The sequence below is a fragment of the Pyrgilauda ruficollis genome, unplaced genomic scaffold (genome assembly GCF_017590135.1).
Source record: "Pyrgilauda ruficollis isolate IOZ18807 unplaced genomic scaffold, ASM1759013v1 scaffold5, whole genome shotgun sequence".
Lineage (NCBI taxonomy): Eukaryota > Metazoa > Chordata > Aves > Passeriformes > Passeridae > Pyrgilauda > Pyrgilauda ruficollis.
Window position 1 is genome coordinate 9,910,798 of NW_024526599.1, and position 21,260 is coordinate 9,932,057.

The 21,260-nt window shown below is 39.3% G+C and overlaps 2 protein-coding genes across 10 annotated transcripts in view; one reads left to right on the forward strand and one right to left on the reverse strand.

Annotated features, from left to right (window-relative positions):
• Positions 1-4,543, forward strand: part of PALLD (palladin, cytoskeletal associated protein) — a 187,451-nt gene extending 182,908 nt beyond the window's left edge. For 6 of the 7 annotated variants that reach the window (XM_041479772.1, XM_041479768.1, XM_041479767.1 and 3 more), the window contains 3 exons: positions 402-567; positions 1,333-1,466; positions 2,445-4,543. In XM_041479772.1, coding sequence (XP_041335706.1) covers positions 402-567; positions 1,333-1,466; positions 2,445-2,617 — 473 coding nt within the window. In that variant the 3' untranslated portion in view covers positions 2,618-4,543. Of the gene's footprint in view, positions 1-401; positions 568-1,332; positions 1,467-1,579; positions 1,631-2,444 lie in introns of all 7 variants that reach the window. The other variant, XM_041479766.1, reaches the window with a different exon arrangement.
• An 8,508-nt stretch (positions 4,544-13,051) lies between these two features.
• On the reverse strand, positions 13,052-20,208 carry CBR4 (carbonyl reductase 4). 3 transcript variants are annotated; one of them, XM_041479775.1, is made up of 6 exons: positions 20,132-20,208; positions 18,044-18,185; positions 17,390-17,510; positions 16,779-16,915; positions 16,039-16,173; positions 13,052-14,668 (listed from the first exon to the last, which is right to left on the reverse strand). In XM_041479775.1, exons 2-6 carry the CDS (start codon positions 18,183-18,185, stop codon positions 14,490-14,492), a joined length of 714 nt encoding a protein of 237 aa, XP_041335709.1. In that variant the 5' UTR covers positions 20,132-20,208; the 3' UTR covers positions 13,052-14,489. The 3 variants fall into 3 exon arrangements, with proteins under 3 accessions (XP_041335709.1, XP_041335710.1, XP_041335708.1); XM_041479776.1 differs by having other exon boundaries at positions 17,390-17,507; positions 18,044-18,281; XM_041479774.1 differs by having other exon boundaries at positions 18,044-18,281.
• Positions 20,209-21,260: the final 1,052 nt, after the last annotated feature.

Below are 21,260 nucleotides of genomic sequence, written 5' to 3' on the forward strand. Positions count from 1 at the left end.
GCCAGTGGGAATGCCTTGTGCGTTTCACAGCACATCAGACTAATGCCACTGCAGACTTCTGGTACAGCAGCTCCTTCTTCAGTTAAAAGTCCGTGCTTTTGTGGAATATGGGGGAGCTCATTTTACCAAGCACAGTGCAGGCAGTTTATCTAGTTGTCATGCTCTACATTTCAATTATTCTAGGACAGAATCAGCTTTTTAGCACTCATTTTTCCCCCCATTAAAATAATGATGGGACTGTTTTCTTCAGAGGAACCATGACTGAACTTCATGATTAATGAAGACAACACTTACGTTTCCTGCCACTTAGGTCTTTCATAATTGTTTTTGGCACACTGCTGAAAGAAAGGCTATGTTTTCATAGACAAATGTCAACATAACTGCAATCTTTATTTTCACAGCTAAGGAAGTACAGAAAGCACCTGTGTTTATAGAGAAACTACAAAACACAGGTGTGACTGAGGGATTCCCAGTGCGACTGGAGTGTCGAATCTCAGGGGAGCCATCTCCTCAGATATTTTGGAAGAAAGAGAACGAGTCACTCACATACAACACTGACCGAGTGAGGTTAGACTAACTTACAATAACCTCCCCATGTGTAACTTCAATGATGATTTATCCCGTAAAACAAATAAAAACCTAAAATGTCACATGAACGTTTTGTGTAAAGGGCATCTCATAAATATTAACTGGTGATTGTAATAATGCATGACATTTACTCAAACTTGCAGCCAGCCTGGTGCCTGAACCAGAAATAAAATGTTACTTGTTTTCCATCATTAGACTTTCCAGCATAGACACAACTACCTTTGCACTCTATGCACTCTAAGCAAGAGGAGAACTAGTTTTACTCCTCTTCCTGAATCAAAACTACAGAAATTTTCTAGTGAAAATCAAGGTTTCAAAGGAACACTCTGTGCTTTTCAGCAGAAACTCTGATTCATAATTCTGCTGTACAGTTAAGCAACTAAGATTCAGTATTTTATGTTTTAAGATCTTCTTCGAGTTTCTTTATCCTTTCCACAAAAAGTCTGGGTAAGATCTGGTGTTCCTGCTACTCCAGACGTCTTAATCCATAATTGTGAAAGAAAAGTTACATCATGTGGTTTTTTTTTCTTAATTTTCAATACAGGATATTAAACTGCCAAATTGTCAAGCATACTCAAGGCTTTATTTTCCACTTGCTAAGTTCAGAGGAAGTTCCATTTTAATTAAAATTTTAATTAAAGTTAGACTATAATCAATCTGTAACTAAGATTGGGTTGGTTTATAATGCCATTTTAAAATAGTTTTATGATTTAAATAGTAATTTTCTACTTTTCTTTTGATTAGCATGCACCAGGATAACTACGGCTACATCTGCCTGCTTATTCAGGGAGCTACAAAGGAGGATGCTGGCTGGTACACTGTTTCAGCTAAGAATGAGGCTGGGATAGTGTCTTGCACTGCCAGGTTGGATGTTTACAGTAAGTGGCTTCAATTTTCATGATCATATTAATCCCCCCAAAAGCAACAGTTCTATAAGTTTTGGGTTGTTCACAGAATGGTTTACATTGGTCTCTCTTTCTTTTGTTTATAGTTTCTCCTCAATAGTAAACATCCACTTCAAGACAACAAATGCTCTGTCAAAGTATATTTCACCATCTTTCAGACACCTAAAGCAAAACAAGCTTGCATGCTTTCTGATTTTGCTTTGTACATTAAATATAGCTAATTAACAACAGATAACGGCATGATCATATGATTTTTGTGGGTCATTATTACTGTTGTTTTGCTGGCACTTCCCTAACCTTTTGTTTTCTTTTGTACATTAGTCTGTAATACACCTGTGACAGCTACCAAAAGTGTAGTAGATGTTGTTATGGCTTTCTGCTTAATTACTCAGTTTGTTCCAAAGCAGCCCCTTATTTTCTTAAAGAAGTATCTCTTACCAGTCTTCTCATAGCAAGAATTAACTGGGAGGGGGAAGGGGAGAGACTGATAATGGATGGTTTCTGGGGTGGTGCTGGAAGTGGGAATTGTGAATAAGAGATTTGGCCCAGCATTCTTCAATATACAAGTGGTGGCAATGGCAACCAGATAATTTCATTTTATATGCAACAACTCACCCTAGAACAGGCCCATTACTATAACAGGAGTGCACAGAAAAAACCTCCTTGCTGTCACCCTTCTCAGTGGCACAAGCAAATATTGAAAACAAGGCCAAAAAAGTCACACAGACTGTTGTATTGACTTACCACACTGGAAGGTGAAAGAAGATGCTGAGTAAAAACCCCAAAAAACAACAATGCAAAGAAATTAAACAAATTTACCTTTGATATAATGGTTTTCTGCTTCTCAGAAATGATATCTCCTTCACAAAGGGTTGACTGAGCATCTGGCACACTTAGGTGCACCGCTCAAGAAGGCTAACACTTGTTCTTTCCTTTTTAATCTTTTAATAGCTCAGTGGCAACAACCCCCTCAGCAGACCAAGCCAAAGAAGGTGCGGCCCTCAGCCAGCCGATACGCTGCTCTCTGTGACCAAGGACTAGACATCAAAGCAGCTTTCCAGCCAGAAGCAAACCCAGTGCACCTGACAATGCAGCCTGGCCTGGTAGAGAGTGATGACCTGTAGATTCAACTGCCGCTTCCATCATCTTCTTTCAAAGCAGAAACACTGAAAGCCATTGCCTTGACCAATGATACTCCTATGTCACTTTACGCAAGGGCAGACACCTTCATGTACAAAAGATAAACAACAAACACAGTAACCATATATTCCGTATTCATTATACCAAATTAGAAGAATAGATAGATTATTAATAGAAATGTACACATTGCACAACAAATCACAGTCACCAGTTCCTTAACCTATGTTGCTTCATAACCCTTTTCATAGAGGCCAAAATGCATCAGAGAGAAAGATTTTTCACTACATACCTTCGTAAGCAGTAAGTAGATGCTACACAGTCTTAAGGGTGCAAGATGTTTTCTTCAAGGGTTATCAACAGTTCTAAAATGGCTACACACATTCTGACAGCTACGATGAACAAGTGCAATACTATAAGAATGAAACAGGAAGGGACAAGGAAAGAAATGTAAGCAAATCCTGTATCCCTGCAAACTGCTTTCTATTCAACCATGAAAAAATAATCTTTCTTTCAATGCTGTTAGTATGGACATCAACACCCTAACTTTCAATTCATTTGTGTTTTTCCTTTTTGCCATCTCGGAGGAGGCTTATTTACAAACATATAGCAATGGCAGTCTAAGCAGAAGTAATTTTACTTCTGCAGGACAACAAAGAAGAGTTGACACATAGTAACAATCTACTCCAGATTACACATTGGTAACAAGATAGGAAAAAATGCTGATAGTATAAACCACTGCAGTGAATTACTGCAAGGGCTGGGAGGGGGACTGTGCAAGAGGTTGAAACTCTCTGGATTTCTGGACAGCAGTGTAACCTTGTAATACTCCCATTCAAGCTTCTGAAATTCTGAAGTGAGCTGAAAACTAGAGAGTGTACTATGTATGGAATGTTTGACTGTTTAAAGGTTGTGTAATATGTATGAGGATTTTAGAAATGTACAGTAAGTGAAAAATGGTTTGAAACTACACTACGGATTTAAGTGACAAGTATACACCACAGGTGACAGTTTGCAAATCTGAGGAAGTAGAAAATGAAGATAGGCAAAAAAAATCCAATTTGCTTTTTGTTTTTTCTTCTTAACATAACATGCCTCTCATAGATTTTATTTTTTCCTTCTCCTGACTGCAGGCAAATGTCAACTCTTTTAAGGGGTAGAGTCTGTGCACCACAGGTGAAAAGCCTGAAGGCTACTTACAGAATGCAAGGCAAATCCATTTGGAAGTGGAGCCCCACTTAAGTCACACCTGACTAGGTAGTTTTAAATTAGAACCAAATGAATTTCAGTTGAATGGGAGGGAGGAAGAATGGATGGAAAAATTACTAGGCCTGACAAAGAAAATGAGTGTTTGATGGTACGAGCTACGATACTTTGGTAGGAAAGGAAAACACTGTATTCCTTATATGAAGCACATATATGGTATCTTTCATTATTTATAATAAAAGTGTTGAAATCTTTTATCTCAGTTCATTTATTCAGAAGTCCTGTACTTAGGGGTTTGTTTGTTGTTTTTTTTTAATTTTGTAATTGTGTACACCATATATTGCATTACTGCTATATGTGTATTGCTTTGTAAGTACACAAAGTTTGTTTTGTTTTTTAGTGACTAATAAACTTTAGCACACAAGGTAGTACTATTCTGGTGCAGGATATGACTAGTAATGGGGATGGTTAATCTAGATTAACATCAGTCTGACAGGTGGGAATAATCTGATTTTATTCTAGAAGTATGTCATATCTTTTGCCAAATTTTCCTCAACTGTGACATGCTAATTTACTTTTTTGTTTAGCTTCACTAGCATTATTTTGCCACTTTTTATTTGTATTTATAAAAATGTATTATCATTACTTTGGACTGTTGTGCTGATATAATGTGGGTTTAGCATCAATAAATATTACACAAATAGAAAGTTTTCCTTCTGGTAAAGATTAATAACTGTTTCAGTACAAGCATTCAAGTGTAAGATTTGGAAATTTTAAATATTATGAATACAGATTAAATGAGGCCTATATGTAGCATCTTAAAAACTACTAGAATTTATCAGAATAGTCTGCTTGTGACCTGGAATCTTGTTTGAACAGAACAGAGGAACATTACTCATAAATTCTGAGAAACTTTTGCCAAATAGAGGAACTGGAAGATACTTTTTTTTTTCTTAATAGGCTAGAAAATATGCAGGTCTGTTTTGTATTTCTAATAATTGCAATATGTCATCACTTACAACTGATTCTAAGCAAAAGATAGCGTCTGAGCACTGGTAAATTCATTTAAGAGCCTGATAACAAGAAAATATCAAAATTGAAAAAAAAAAAGTCAAGATTTACTTACAGAATCCTGACTAGTTTCTCCTTTTTTCAATGTGAAGATACCAGGAAAGATGCAACGTTATCCATTTTTTAGTTCTGGGTTTACATTTCAAGCATTGGTCACTACAAACAGGCTTATGTCAGCAGTTAAGTGAGCGCTGACATTAATGGCAATACTGCAACTGAAGTCACTGGAGTTGTGTCTGCTCACAGTACATTTGGCTTTGGCTTGGGGACTAAAAAACTGAGACTTGTTGAAGATGAGGTCATCATCACCTTTTGCCTCTGTATAAATGTACAGACACACTTAAGTAGTAAATCACATCTCTAAGCAGCAACATTGTTTTTATGAAAACATTCAGCTGTGCTGTTACTTAGTTACCAGGACTGTTTGGGCTTACAAAGTCAGAGATAGAAGCGTGGCATAAAAAGCAAAAATTCTTGGAAGCATCAAAGTAACTTTCAGAAGTTTAATCTCCTTCCACATAGTCCAAAGACAGATAGTATGACCTGAGAGTGTACTTTTGTCATTTTTTAAGACTAAAAAAACGAGCCTTGACTTTTTGCAAGACTTCCAGTTTAGGTACGGGAAGACTTCTAATTATATAGGAAGCTGATCGGTCCAAGCATATTCACAGCAATCAGAGATGCAATTTAACAATTATCAGGATGACAACAGAAACCTGTGTCAAGAATACAAACAGTGAGGTGCAAAATTCCACGTGCATTCCACCATTCCAGCTGGTGGTGTACCTCAGTGCCTTTATCCTACAGCTTTAAGGCAACAGCAAGCATTAGTTAACAAGCACAATTTGCTTCCATCACAGCTAACTGGCAGTTAGGGATCAAAACCAGTCCAGCTTGAAACCCCAGCTTATAAATCATTGTTTCTTCTTGCATCATCACTTTCAAGGTCTATTTTAACTCAGGGTGTATGCTAAGAAATGCCTTGATTCTCCACATCTGGACTGCTACATCCTCACCTCTGCAACTAGCCCAAACAGATTTCATATGTAAGTACTTCACAAGCTCACATTATCCAACATGCCATGATGCTGAGGGGATGAGCTGCATGCTCTGACTGCTTGACCCAGCTGCCTAACCCACACTGTGCACTATAGATAAATTCAAGCATAGACTAGAAATGCCTGCTTGGATTATGCATGTTGGCTAATTCACTCCCTCACTATTCAAATGTACATGCAAGGGGTAGAATTTACTGACATTTTTATCATTCTCCTGAGCTAAAAGAAATAGCCTTCCCTCTGCACAGATTTTCTGTTTGAACAGAAATATGAGCACTTGAAACACATCAGGCAGATGGAAACACAGTTCCTGCCCCAAGGAATTTACAATGTATTCCAGCCAGCACACAGTATTCTTTGACTTGTCTTAAAGCTTGCAACTCTAACTCAAAATTAGGCCATTTTGCATTCTTTAACAGAAGTGATTAAAACATAAAATTATCTAATACTGCACTGCATCTCTACTAAAAATGTGTTTGGAACATAATGCTCAGTCACATCTAAGCAAAAAAGCCAGACAATGAGCAGCAGTACCTGCACAGCAATGATTTCAGCAGCCATTCAGATGGAGACAAACTCCAGTTCAACATCACCTAGAAGGAGAAACGTTGTGCTTTATGAAACAACTGCAGTGTAACAGGTAACCCTGGGGACTGGCCAAGTCTTGTATCTGCTATCACTTTCTAGTTCTGTAGTAGCATAAATGGTCCAGAAACAGCTGCAGAACAAGAAAGCAGAAAAAAATAACAGTACATGGCCATTGCACAGAATGATTACAACACTTACAGAAGGAGCTCTACAAATCTCATCACACCAAATGGATTATGGTAGGACTTTTCTCCTGTGTGTTTAACAACACAGTTTCAGGAAAACATACTGTCATCAAACTTTTCTAGACAACTCTTGGCCCAGACATCACAGAGTATTTGTAGAGAACTGAGGCTACAAAACCCAGACTGCCAAACAGGACTTTTCTGAGCTACTGCAAAAGGTGCTGAAAGTAACATAAGACTTTCTATACAACAGGAACCACACCTGTAATCTACTGCAAATTAATGATCTCTCCCATGTTGGTGTCCTGAAAATTATGGTGAACTATAAAATTATAGCTGCTCTCTGTTCTGTATATACATTCCAAGAACAGAGCTGCAAGAGCCTGCAAAGAATGGATGCAGCTCCAGTCTGCTGCTGGCAGGGACATCTCACCATCAAAAATCATACATGCACACTAAATGACATCTAAACAAAACAAGAGAAATTACTGTACTCCTTCTTTTCTCTGAAGTTGCAGGAAGTCTGCAGTAGAAATTGACCAACTATCTGAAAAACTAGGATAAAAGGTCATATGGAGAGGATCAGAATTAAAACACTGTAACTGAGAGCTTTTAACAGGTCATTGGCACCCAGGTGTTGAAAGTACAGCCTCCAGCACAGAGCAGGAACATGCAGTTTAGTTCATTAAGCATTAAAAATACCGAGCTGAGAGATCGGCAAGTCAGAATTCACAAATCATCAAACTGCTTCAGTAACAAGCTTCAGCAATACCATATAATCACTTTGCAGTTATTCTTAAACAAATTATTCAAAATCATGCAGCAATTTCAAACCCATTAGCATGCTACACATGCAAGGGCACCTCAGTACCATCATGGGACTGGGAAATGTTGTGGAACATCCACACAACTCCATTTGTTTGCTGACATATGCCCCCCACGCTCCCACCGACACTGCCCTAATGTGTGTGTGTAATGACACCAAGGAAGCTTTGATGGCTTTTAACTGGGTGGTGTCCCACTGCATTTGATACTGACATATTCAAACTGGCAGTTTTGTTATATACCATGAACTAAACATATCCCAAACCTTAACAGATATGAGCTGTTAACGTAAAAAATAAAATCATAAAAATACCAGCCCATGCGATTATAGTCATGCTGACCCAAAGATGTCTGGCAAGGTACAGGTCGCATTTTTTTACTAACAGACATATCTACAGCAGAAAGAAGCCCTCAGTATAAGATCTGAAACTGAACACAATGTGTGTGCGAAAATCAAAAGTAACCTGGGACTTAGCAGAGTTCTTACTTCTTCAGGCACTAAGCACACCGAATGACTTCTCTCCACAACTACACTTGACCTGTCTTTTCAAACACTGATCAAGTGGGAGCACCTGGCCTTGAAGAGTTCATTTTTCATTTGCTTTACTTACATGAACTACACTGTTCTTCCAAAAAAACCAAGTCAAATAATTTCAACAGACAATATACATTTCAGGGTCATGTAATACAACCTCACACTGTGCAACACATGAAAGTAGGAAAATTTGTCTTACAGCAATAAATAATCATTATAATGTATGTTTTAACTGTAGGTACTTCTATAACAAAGAGATTTTGCAGGCTGGGATTAAGATATCCACTTTCTATCCAAATTTGACTGATCTCAGTATGAAATCCTTTTCATCTTTAGAAGTCATGCCATACAACCCCCATCAGCTCAGGATATACGGAACAGGATTTTGCAAAACCAGTAACAGGGATGCCAGCCATCAGCTTTGCATCTACACAGGCAACTCCACTTCCCTAAAACATTATAGGTTTACTCACCAAGTCATTACCAGTACAATAATGCCTTAGGATAGACTGCCCTCAGGAGGCCACAGTGAAATCTCTTCATGGGATACAACTGACTCACTCAGCATGCACCAAATCAGCCAACACTATACACTTCTGTTACCACAGTCTGCAAAAGCTGTTCCCCATCAGAGCTCCTCCTTACAGCTGCAATATCTAAAAAAAAATCCCAAACCAAAACCACCTCATGAACATTTTATGTGTCCTGCTACAAACTTTTACAGAGAATAATCACAGAATCACAGATGGCTTGGGTTGGAAGCAACCCTAAAGATTATCTAGCTGTAAGCCCCCTGCCATGAGCAGGGACACCTCCCACTAGACCAGGTTGCTCAGAGCCCATCCAGCCCATCAACTGCAACAGATGCCTCTAGAGCAAGAAAAGACTGTTTATGATAGACAGCGAGCTCACTACAGCAAAATCTAAATTACAAACATATTTCTTAAGAGATAAGCAAAAGTAAGGCTCCAATGACCTACCTAAGACAAAAGATGAACAAGAGTAATCCATCATTTTCCTAAACATTAGAAAAATACAGAGAAGACATACAAAACAATTAACTTTCTACGTCTACAATGTGCTTCAACTAAACCCCAGAACGTGCGTATCACACTACCTATGAACTTTGAACTGAATCAAACTCAAAGCCAAGAGAAGAACAATTTTAGGTTTCCTAATTTGGCAGTGACAAGGCAGGTCACAGAAATGAGTAAGTACTGCGGTACACAACCTTCTTTTAGCAAGGATATCCTCTCTGAAGCAGGAACCCAGCAGAGTAAAAACTCAAAGCAGTCATTATGGGTGAATCAGAAAGAGGGCTGCTGTATAAGAGGACTGCATGATGAATTAAATGACAGCTGCAAAAGCAGCTACCCTCAAAACCTGCCTTGATGGTCTCTTTAGAAATTCTGTGGTAGTAGTGAAAGGCCATCTACAAACCAGTGAAATGGGGTGGGGCAGGAGACAAGATGTGGAATAAAACACAGAGTAAGTTAAAGACCAGACTTGCACTGCAGCCTTCTTTAAATGCTCCCAAAACTAGATGGATGAGGCGAAGTTTCAATGTATGCCTGAAAAAACAGTTGTAGGAACAGGACTACAGTTCTTTAGAACTGGAGTAGTGGGAATCCATAAAATGCTTTATTCTTAAAGAGAAAAAAAGGCAAAAAATGCTAGTATTTAAGAGATTATAGGAGACTTTTAAGCAACATAGTGGGTGAAGAAACATTAGATGGATGAGAGCACATTCTCTCACTTCCATTAGGAATGGAATCACAGAAACTATATATAATATGATAGTGCACTGAAGTTTTCAAAATTCAATTGAATAATCATTGTAAGTCAGTCAAGTACAGTCTGACCCACAAACACCCATATGCAAAAAACCTCAAACATTTATATACAGCTTGGCATAAATGCCAGCAGCACAAAATGCAAAGCCCAAATGTCTGCTTTTAATCAAGGACAGTGACAAAACAGACATACCAGAAGTATGATGGAAGAAAGATTAAAAAGTAAGATATTGATGCAAAATATATAGAAGAGTCATAAAAATAAATATCAACATATTAAATCGTCCAATTAAACATGGATTGAATTTCCAAACCTAGCAAGGTAAACTCTGCTATTAGATGATACTGGTACTCACATCATGAAGATGGGTATGTATAGCCATAGCTATGACATCTGAGAAGTCTAAAGCCAGCAATGTAACTGTGATGACAGACAGCAGTCATGAATATATGTTGGATAAATGTCACACTGAAGAGGCCAAGATCACTTTTTTAATATATTTTTTTCATGCAACTAATCAGGCCCACCCAACTCTGGCTGTGGTCACCCCAACCGTACACAACCTGAGCCAAAATGCTGTTTTCAAATAGTGATTTTTTTAATGGTGACTTTTATTTCTGCAAGTCTATTGGCCAACTTTATTAATAAAGACAGAAATCCACTACCACAGACTTCCATAAAAAAGAAGTGACATATAATAAGAAAATATTAAAATGAAGCCTAAAAGACAAGTCAAAATTAAGATGCAGCCCAATGACAACACTAAGATTTAATGTACTGAACTTCAGTACAACGATTTTAAATACACACATCAAATTCAATTTATTTTTGTGGAGAGGGGGAAGTTCCTAGCATTCAAACATCAACCTTTGTAAAACCAGCAATCTAGCTTTAGGAGTCAAATGGAATCAGTCACTGAATGTAACATTTACAGCCAGATCAGAGTTCAGAGGAATAATCTGCAAAAGTGCATTGGCACCTCAGGAACAGGAACTGTGCCTGAGGAAGGCAAGAAGATGATCAAAGGAAAAAGCAAAGTGCTCAGGGAAGGAAAACCCACTGGGGAAAAAAATCCCCAGATTCTGAAGAAATCCCTATGATCAGTTTTTGGTACCATGGAGGAACTTGAGGAGAACTTCTACATGCACCTTGTTGAAGGCTTTACTGCTTCCTTTACACTGGGAGAGGTTACAGAAGAAAGAGTGCCAAAGGAGAAAGACGAGGGCTTTCAGTCCCCAGCTCCAAAAGAAACCAAGTAACTGCAGTGGGAAACTTCTGAGTGAAACCTGCCTCAAGTGACCGGAAGCTGGCAAATGTGACAGCAAGTTCTTGTGGTTTTAGTGGGTGGAAGGACCACTTGTTTTTTAAGAAGAGATTCCAGAGGGAACCAGGGAATTAAAGCCTAAATATATTTTTCTGTATATAGCAAAGTGCCAGAAATTGTTCTAATGCCAAGAAAACAACAGGATAATCATACAGAGCTGCTTTTGCAAAGGAAAATCATGTTTGATAAACATTTTAGAGTTCTTCTAAAGAAGAACTTAAAAGAGATGAGAGTACAGAGATCTAATAATGGTGCATACTTGAAATTCTAAAAGGCATCTGACACATTCCCTTGCCAAAAACTATTAAAGATGCTGTGCTGCCAAAAGAAGTTGCCATATCAGTACATTGTTTAAAGATAGAAGACAAAGAGTATGAATCAGCAGCTGTTCTCCCCTAAGCATGTGCAGTGCCAATAAAACACCACAGTTCCTCTGTCGGGGCAGGCAAAGTATCACCTATTTCTAAGGGTTCTGAGACAGCAGTTTCTGAATGCCACAGTGTAGTCCAGTCAAAGTCACAAAGGGATTAAGGAATTAAAAAATTGCAGAACCATTTCACTGAAGAAATAGGTGTTAAAAGCAGTAAACCAAACTCATTATAGAGATCTGAGAACAATTAATGCTGAAAAAATACAAAAATTCAGACTTTTGTACATATATATTGAAATGAACACCAAGCTGACCATTAATTATTCAGGACTGAGTTATTGTCCTGAAAATATAAGTGCAAAGGTTAGGAAAAAGCAAAACACCTTGGCATCATTTTTGGAAACAATATAAAACAAAACATAAAACAAATTATTTTTTTTAATATATCCACAGTGAATTCTGCAAGAAGTTCTACCTGGTGCTCCTTCCTTGAGAAACTGGAAGAGTACAGCAAAGTTCAACAAAGACAATTTAAGATACAAAAGAGCTCTCCAGCAACAAGCAATTAAAAGAAATATGACTCTTCAGCACAAAACAGAAACAGCTAAGAGAGGCAGGATAAGATAGAGGTCTACAAACTCAAAAGCAAAACAGAGAGAGCACCTGAGGACTGTTTTAATGCCTGCAGGCCTCAACCAGAGCTACCCATTGGTGGATTCAAATATCCCAGTCACAAACTGCTGGAGGTCCCAGAGTGTTCTAAGGTGACACACACCTGATCTGTTACCTACCCTGCACAGTCCCTACTTCCCCTGTCTGAGACATCACACCAGGCCAGACAGAACCAGGATTATGTTACCCAGTTTTCTGTTCTAATTTACCAGTTCAAAGAAAAGGGGAGCAAAAGCTTTTTAAAAGTATGATTTAAAGCTATCAACACTTCAGTCTGGCCCTATGGCAACAGCAATAATAAAAACATGCTATATACTGGAACTTTTTAAAGAAATTACTCTGTGGCATGCTGAGATTCTTCTGACAGCATTATTTCAGGTTTTAATTGCAAACATAAACTAAAAATTCCATTGCTAATAACTTATTTAACAGCTCCCTTACCCAAAAAAAAAAAAAAAAAAAAAGGTAATAATAATTAGGGTCAGAACTTACTAAAAGAAAATTATTTCTAGTTTCTTAGGTTTGGCTTTTGGTCAAGAAATGTCACACAGGGTTTGTTTGTAAAATACCAAGGACGGGTATGGGCAGCAGCCAAGTCACTGACATATTCCTACTTCACTAGTGAAAATGTACCAGCTGTCCTTCCTCACCTTCAGTGCCCTTGGAAAAATTCACATCATCTCTGGCCAACTCCTTCTATCAAGGAAAAACATAATTAGCAATTATATTTTTGGTGCAAAGACACATATGACACATAACAGCGATAACAGGAAGATAAGAACTCGTGGAAGGATTACTTCTAGTGGTATTTTATATTCTAAAGTGAGTAGCACAACCAACTGTAAAATCTCCTGTTCATACACATACTCCTTGTATTATTTCTCAATACATACCTGCAAGAAGCTTGAACATGTATTGTTTTCTGGCACAAAGACAAAATTTCTCAGCTGCACAAATGAAGAAAGAAGAAAATCTCCAACTTTAAAGACTCAGTTATCATCAGTGAGATCTCTTCTTTCTGTATCGTGGTGTGTGCCAAGATGGGAAGCAATTTCAAATGCTGAATCAACATCTGGATCATGATGCAGAGAGCACCAGAGCTAAGAAGTGAAGGTCCTGAAACCACATTCATAGTTTTCTTTAGAGATAATAAAAACATCAATTATCAAAAATTACTCAAGCTCAATAGAAAAGCCTGAGGTCAAACATTTGGTAAGTTTTCAGCAAGACAGGAACACTCAGAATCATTTACAGCAGAATAATTACTCTGCTTCAAAAGTCGCTTTGAATAAAATAAATGGCCATTTTATTGACTATACTCACATACGAGGGAGCATCAACTTAACAGCTGAACTGAGTGCTCATGAAGATACAGAGCAAAACACAAAACACCTTGACTTCGTGCTCTGGAAGTGATACATGTTCTAAACATCTACTGAGTCCTTGTAAAGCGTCTTACAGAGCAAGGTCTGCAGCTGTAGAGTTCAGCAGTGCATGTGCAGCTCAAGCTGAGAATATGACAGGATTAGCAGCTCCAGTGCTGTAGCAATCCTTCAATGGGCATGTACAAGGGACACTGGATTGAGTGAGTGCTGTACATACATTCAGGAATGGAACCGAGGCTTTGACTTTATAAAAACACATTGCATATAATTAAAGCTTCTAAAGGCAATTCAGGTATGCTGAAGATCTAGAAGTTCCTAGCTTTGTAGTGTTAGGTACAAACAAACAAAGCTCAAAGGAAACTCCTTGCTACTTTGTAGGGACTAACTGATAAGAATGCAAAACTACACATTCAAATCTTTGCCCTACTTGAAAAACTTGATGCAATCATACCTGCCACCCAATAAACACGTCTCTGCACTTTATTAACCTTTGTGTAACATGATAATTCAAATAAAATCTCATTCTGTCCCAAATTAGGAAACAGGACTTTATAAAAAAAACAGTGCTTTAAAACTGTATCAATACATTATTAAAGCTACCACTGTATCAAAACCAGATCTTTTTCAAATTGCTTCATACACAGACTTTGTCATACCAAACAGACTTTCAGGCAGCTAATCACACACGTTGCACTTCACTGCTGCTGAATTTCTTCTCTGACTAAATAAGACCAAGTCAATTATGTACATCAATCTTCAAACGATTTCCAACCCTCTCCCTTTATTTAATATATCTTTATATATTACCATCATGACATTAAAGCAGTCATTTATTCAAGGTAGAACTTAGGTCATAAGCTGCAAGCCTCCATCTACAACCAGAACACTCCCTGTAACATATGGGCATTCTAGAAGGAAGACAACAGCTTGTGCAACTTCATGAGGCTCTCCAAATCTTCCAAGGAGAATTGCTTTCTTCAACTGATCTTCTTCCAAATGAGCTGTCATCTCTGTGTGAATGAAGCCTAAGAGCAGAAAGATATATGAAGAGTTACCCAACCTTCGACTAAATTTATCTAGTGGATTTCCCACTGAATATTACAAAGTGAAATCTATTACCAGGATTCTGCACCAGCTACCATTTTTCAAAGTCTCCCAAAGCAGCCTACATCATTTGATGGCCAAAACCACTTTCTTATCTAACCAATAACATACCTTTCATTTTTGGAAGCAGTAATGCAATAACCAAAATGCAGTGATCTATAGAAGTCCATTTAAAAAACCCAAACAAAACCAAACAAGAAAGGGTAACTAAAATTCAATCCAAATACTATATTTAGTAACACTTTTCTGAAAGACAAAATACACTCGTTTCAGCAAAATGTTCTCAATTAAAATATGAGCACAAAATGTCTGGCAAGAAACCTTCTCAGACTTTAGTGTTTGCATTCTATTTTAGAACTCATGGCAGTGCTTGCGTAGTTTCTGTTAGAGCACTCACTTGAAGAATATTTCTTGACATTTTTGAAGGACCTTTTTTACAGTTTTCCATTATCTGAGATTTGGCTTTCCCACTGCTGCACAACTCTACAACAAGCTGCAGCTTTACAAAGAGCTGATCTTACCTGCTTTCTAGCTGCCATCAAGAAGGGAAAGCCTCCCTTTTGCTTTCTACTGTAATACTCTGCCCCTTCATGATGGCTCTGGATGAGCTGCTCAACTCACTAAAGAATAAAAGTACTTTCCTGCCTAGTTCACAAGCTGAACAGGTTCATGTAGAATTCTGAAAGGCATCAGAGGTAGTAGAAGGTAAGCAGCAGTGTACACAGTTATGAGTGGAAAAATTCAGAAAATATAGGAGGGATTTTTCCTTAAGGGTGGCAGTTTGCTTGAACTAGATCATCTTAGGAAATCACAGCCTTTACTCACAAAAATAACTTTCAGGATTCCCTCCTTTTACTACAGGGAGACAGGGGTGCTTTTATGACAGCTTTCTCATGGTCTGTCACGTTTCCCTAATATCAAACAAGCATCCTCTAGCTGGAGACAAGGGTAGCTCTCCATCTCTAAGTAGATCTAATCCTTCCATCTGCAAGGACAGCGAGTTTTGAAGAAGGATCAAAGAAAAAAAACTACATTCATTACGTAATAATGGACAGAAGAATAGGTAGACTCACTCTTCCAAATTTCTTGGTGTTCTCTTGAAAAGACTGAAGGTTTTCTGAAATAATGTATTATACTTTAAACAAACAAACAGAAGATATTAAAAATATTTACTTACAAAGCTGAAGAAAATAACAGAGATTAGTCTTAAGTTACTTTCAGAGTACAAGAAAGATCCACAGTCTTAATCAATTGCAACAGTCAAGGATGCAGGAATTCCTCAAAAACTAACCTGGAGCAACAACGTTGACCCGAATTTGCTTTTTTGCTACTTCTTTAGCAAGAGAGCGTGAAAATCCAACTAATCCTGCTTTGGTAGCACTATACACACTTTGACCAGAGTTGCCTTTAAGTCCTACAATACTCCCTAAAATAAAGAAACATCAAAGAGAAGATTAAATGGGTAACTTGAAACATTGTACTAACTTTATCATTTTAGTTCTAAACTTGGAATGAAAAATGTGATGACAAGAGTAAAATATGCGTGACTTTATGCACTTCAGCCTGCTAGGATAAGCAAATCTCCCAATTAGCTGTGATTTTTTTACAATTCATGTATCTATGTTGACCAACAAGCACCAGGAGAGTAAAATTAAGACTTTTCTAAAAAAAAAAGTATCCTTGCCCAGATTAAAGAAAGAAAGAAAGAAAGAAAGAAAGGGACTGAACCTATCAATTCCTAGTTAATCAGCTGGTATATATAGATATTGAAAGAACTGGTAAGAATAGCAAAGTTTCTTTTTTCAATAAAATATAAGCTCTGAGGTGTTTATTACTCAAAAAAGCTATTTAGAAGTTGATGAAATTACACAAAAGAATAAGCATTCATAAAGAAATGCTAAAGATAGAATGTCTAAATACAAGGAAAAGGAAAACAAGTAAATTGTAACAAGCAATGTAATATGTTACACCTGCTAAACACTTCTAGAAGACCAGTACACAGAACTTCACTGGCTTGCACAAGCAGCTTACCTATATTGACAATAGCACCTCCCTGCTGCTGAATCATGACCTTTAGAGCAGCCTTGCATGTCAACATTGTTCCCAAAAGGTTAGTGTGAATCTGGGCTATCATATCTTCAGTCTTGGTTCTCAGTAGCAAACCATCCCTGACAAACAAACCAAAAAAACCCAAAGAATTCACTGAACACCCTCCTGATCATGTTTACTCATAAAGAAAAGACTGTTGGACAGAATTGGGCTGTATGTGGCTCCATACATTCGAGCATTTAAAATGACAATGCTGCAAGAACTACACACAGCAAAAAAAACCAAGTTAGCCATGCTTCTGGACACAGAGCCTCCTGTGCAGAGTGGTAATAAGCACTGTTTCGGACCATTCCAGGGGAAAAAGTGGAAGAAAGAATAGAGGGGGAAGTCAAACTCAGAATGCAGAAACTACAGTGAAAGCTGTATCATCTGTTAGCATTTTACTGCCATCAGAAACAAAATATTGGCAAGCACTTTAATATTGTTTTCAGATGTGCTCATTAGCAACACTCTTCCTAAGCACAAAGGGCCAGAGCACCTTACAGTGAGCTGCCTTCATCTAGAATTACCCAGTCTTGTAAGGAGTAACCAACCTGTTGATCCCAGCTGCATTAACCAAGTAGTTAATAGGACCCAAATTCCTCTGCATCTCCTCAAAAGCCTTTTGGACTTCTTTTTCACTGGATACATCACAGCTAAGTGCCAGATGTCCTGCTGTATTGAAATATATATAACGTCACAATAAAAGCTGTATTTAATTCATAAACCTTCTTCAGAATGCATCAGCTCAGTTGAAAAACAGATGTTGAACTAGTTATAATTTAAGGAACCTATTTAATCCCCAGGCAATTAAATAAAGACTATTTTCAAGTATTGTATTCATTAGTTATGCGACAATTCCTTCTCTTATATTTTTTGCCTTTTGGAGCCAAAAGTTCAGCATGAGCAGACTGGTCTCAGTTCTGGCTACTTCAGGAGCTGAGGATAACTCAACACCACCTCTGTTGTGACCCCAAACAATTCCATTCATCTTAAAATTCCCATCATACAGATAAAAAAGATAATCTACTTTCTCAATAAGTATTGTGAAAATAGAATTGTACCAATATAGCTGGTTTTTAGTATTTCTCAGCCTTTATTTTGCTTTCCATCTAGTTAAACAAGGAGGGGTTTTTGAGGACTCGCTGCTTTCACCAGTCAGCCAAGCAGGGAGCAGTGAGGAGATGAGTGCACAGCAGCATACGTACCCCCAAGGTCACGGGCAGTGCTCTGGGCCACGTCCAGGTTCCTAGCAATGATGGCCAGGCGGCAGCCCTTCTGTGCCAGCAGCTCTGCCACAGCTCTGCCGATGCCACGGGATCCTCCAAAAACAGCACACACCTTGCTCATCTTCAAAAGAATTCATAAATTGCAAATAAACCATCAACTTCATGTCCAGTGGAGCAAGACATTAACTGCTGCTCTTGTCAACATCACAGCCTTTACCTGTTTGTAATAGTGGGTTACAAAATTAGTGATTTGGTTTTTATTCATTCGTTTGTGTTCATTTTTTATTCAAAATAAGCAGCTGAACTAAATTAGATGCCACCTCTACACATGAAAGTTAATTCTTAAACATTTATGAACTAGTAAAAAATTTTAAAAATCACACACATAATCTAGCATTCCAATAGTAGAGTTATGGCAACTCTTATTCAGTTGATGAATTATGTGATTTAGGTACCTAAAGGCCATAATGTATTGTTCAGCTGCTTATTCAAGGCTGATGTACTGGTTGTAATTATATTGCTCTTGCAATCACCATCCTTGTGCTGAGGTCATTTAGCCTCAAGGTCTCACTCCATCGAAAGTATCTGTGTTGGACACCGCCAGTGCAAATGTCACTGAGTATGATTTGAAACTATTGCATTTACACTGCTTTAATAATGTCTAAAAACCCCACTAGCCTGGGGTTTTTTGTTTCTGCTTTTGAAGGAAGAAAAAAAGCTTTTTGAAATACGAAATGATTCTGAAGTAGCTAGCTTTGATGTTTAAAATGGAGTACACAAAGAAAGTACTTCTGCAGATGATCTTTTATTCTGCAAGCTTTAGAAACCAACCAGCTGTTTTGGGATTTCCTGAGGAGACAGAAGCAGAATCAAGCAGTAACAATGAATCTTTTTTCCATACATTTGAATAAATCCTTTTTGAACCCAATTATACTGTCTTCATCCCGAGGCAATGAGTTTTATTATTTGTGGAAAAGTACTTCCTTTTGTTCTTAATTTGCTTTCTGATTAGATAATTCTATGCATTTCTCCTCATACCTACCCATCACTGTTTCACTCTCCACCTGTATCCTCTTTCAGGTCTATTCAGTCACTTCTACACATATGGAAGCTATTCAATACATCACTAAAGAGTGTCCGAGTCCCTAGACCTTACCCTTGGCCTCAGTGAGGTTTATTAAACCCTTCTGGATGAGTGACAATCAGAAAAGCACCTGGTGCTAAGTGTACCAGGCCACCACAAACTCATGCAGTGGCATGAGGATTTTGGTCTTCTGTGACAGAGTCCGAACAAGCAGACGGTCTGTCCTCTTCCCTAAGTATTCACAAGTGCCTGAAACCAACCCGCAAGTGTCTGAAACTAACCCTGGCAAGTTCTTGGAGCAATGAAAGCCCCTTGTGCACTAACCAGGCATTCACAGGTGGGGCACAGGGCCCACCTGCAACGCAGTAATGCAGAGTTTGTGCTTTAACAAGAAACGCCATACAGGGTGCCTAGAGCCGCAGCAGGAGAAATGACCTGCTGTTCCCTGGATAAATAACGGCAGGGAAAACCAGGTATACTTGGAGCAACAGGCACACGCAGGCACCTGTATCACCTTCGCTCTTCTTTCAGAGCCAAACTATGTAACGTGTGACCCCGGGGCTCCGATGGCAGCACCCCACGGCGCTCGGCTGCCAGCCCAAGGAGGGCACCTTTAAACAAGGGCGAGCGGGTTTCCCGTAGCCGTGCCCGGCCCGGCGCCTCCCTCCTTCCCCCTGCGTCCGTGCCGGCGGCGGGGCTGGGCTGGGCTCCCGCCCGGGCCCGGCTGCAGGTGGAGCCCTCGGCACGGACAGCGGGAAGCGGCGCAGGGGGCCCGCGGGGCACGCCGGGACGCGCAGTCCGCGCGCGCCGCCGGTGCCAGGGTGGCAGCGCGGCCGCTCCGCGCCGTCCCTGCGTGTTCCCGCGGCCGCCCCGCGCTGTCTCTCCGTTCCCCCCCGCCCCGAGCCAGGCGCGGGCTGCGCCCGCCGCCCCGCCACGGGCACAGGAGCAGAAGGCGAGGACGCGTTCCACGTGCACTCCGGTACCTCCCGGCCGCCGGCTCGCTTCCCTCACGGAGCGCGGTTCCCTTCCCGGGCAGGCCGGTTCCGCTCCGCGCTGAGCGCATGCGTCACGGCGAGCGGCGTGACGTCACCGGCGGGTCCCGGCGGCTGAAGGAGCCGGGGCGGCGCGCCCGGGGCTCTGCGGCCTGAGGGGCCGGCCCGGGCCCTGCGCTTACCGCCCGCGTCCTCCGCGCTCGCACACGGGCAGCCCCTCCGCTTTCACCGTGCGCTTGTCGCTTTGAAACTCCGTTTTACAGCGTCCGGCGTGGAGCTGAGAGCAGCCCTGGTTACCCTCTTCCTGCACAAAAATGTGCTTCATATACAGATACAAGCAGTTAGATGAATCAGGGGTTTGTTTCTCTCATTTGCATGTATCCTTGCCCCAAAATCCCAAGGGTCTTGTATGAGGCATCACTGTACCACGAGAGTTACATTTCCAACACGTTAAAGCCGATAAGCCCAAAATACAGAAGAATCTATGAGATTCCTATTCAGGAACCAAAGCAAACTTCATGATATGCAATTAAACTATTATTAAAAATAACTATTCTGTTGTAACAGTAATGCTGTTTACAGTTATGATCCATGTCTGATATGTGCTGGAGAGGTTTCTGTGGACTCTTAATTAAGTCACACACACTGAATAAATTTTACCCCCTGAGGAATACTAATAAAAGCTATGACAATTTTGTACAAGAATACATTTGGGATTTTTTTTTTTTGAGAAAAATTATTAATTGTTATTATTTTCCACAGAGTAATATGCTGAAATCCTACTGGAGTTTCTATGAACAAGCATACTGTTCTTGCTTTTGAGTTGAAAGGTGTTTTTCAGAATTTCAGATTATACATGTTTCAGGGGAGCTGTAGAGCATTTAATAACTTTAGTTCTATGCATGTGGGATTCTTCTTTCATAGATTAGTCTTTACATACAGAAGAAAAAACAGATTTAGGTATTGGCAAACAGGTGAACATCTGTAAGAAAAATAAAATTTTGAAGAAAAGCTATGATGAGAATTAGTTTCTTTTAGCAAGTATATTTAGATTGCAAGCAGCTCTTTTCAAAAGAGTGAATGAGATTTTGTGATACAATGACGTTTCTGACCATGCCAT

Bases quoted from the DNA above. Each gene is read 5' to 3' on its own strand.
- CBR4 (XM_041479775.1), bottom strand. From the start codon at position 18,185: ATGAGCAAGGTGTGTGCTGTTTTTGGAGGATCCCGTGGCATCGGCAGA. The intron at 17,511-18,043 runs GTACGTATGCTG...ATTTCAATACAG, and splicing joins CACTGCCCGTGACCTTGGGG to CAGGACATCTGGCACTTAGC. The intron at 14,669-16,038 runs GTTAGTTTTTGA...TTCTGCTCTTAG, and splicing joins GGTCAACGTTGTTGCTCCAG to GCTTCATTCACACAGAGATG.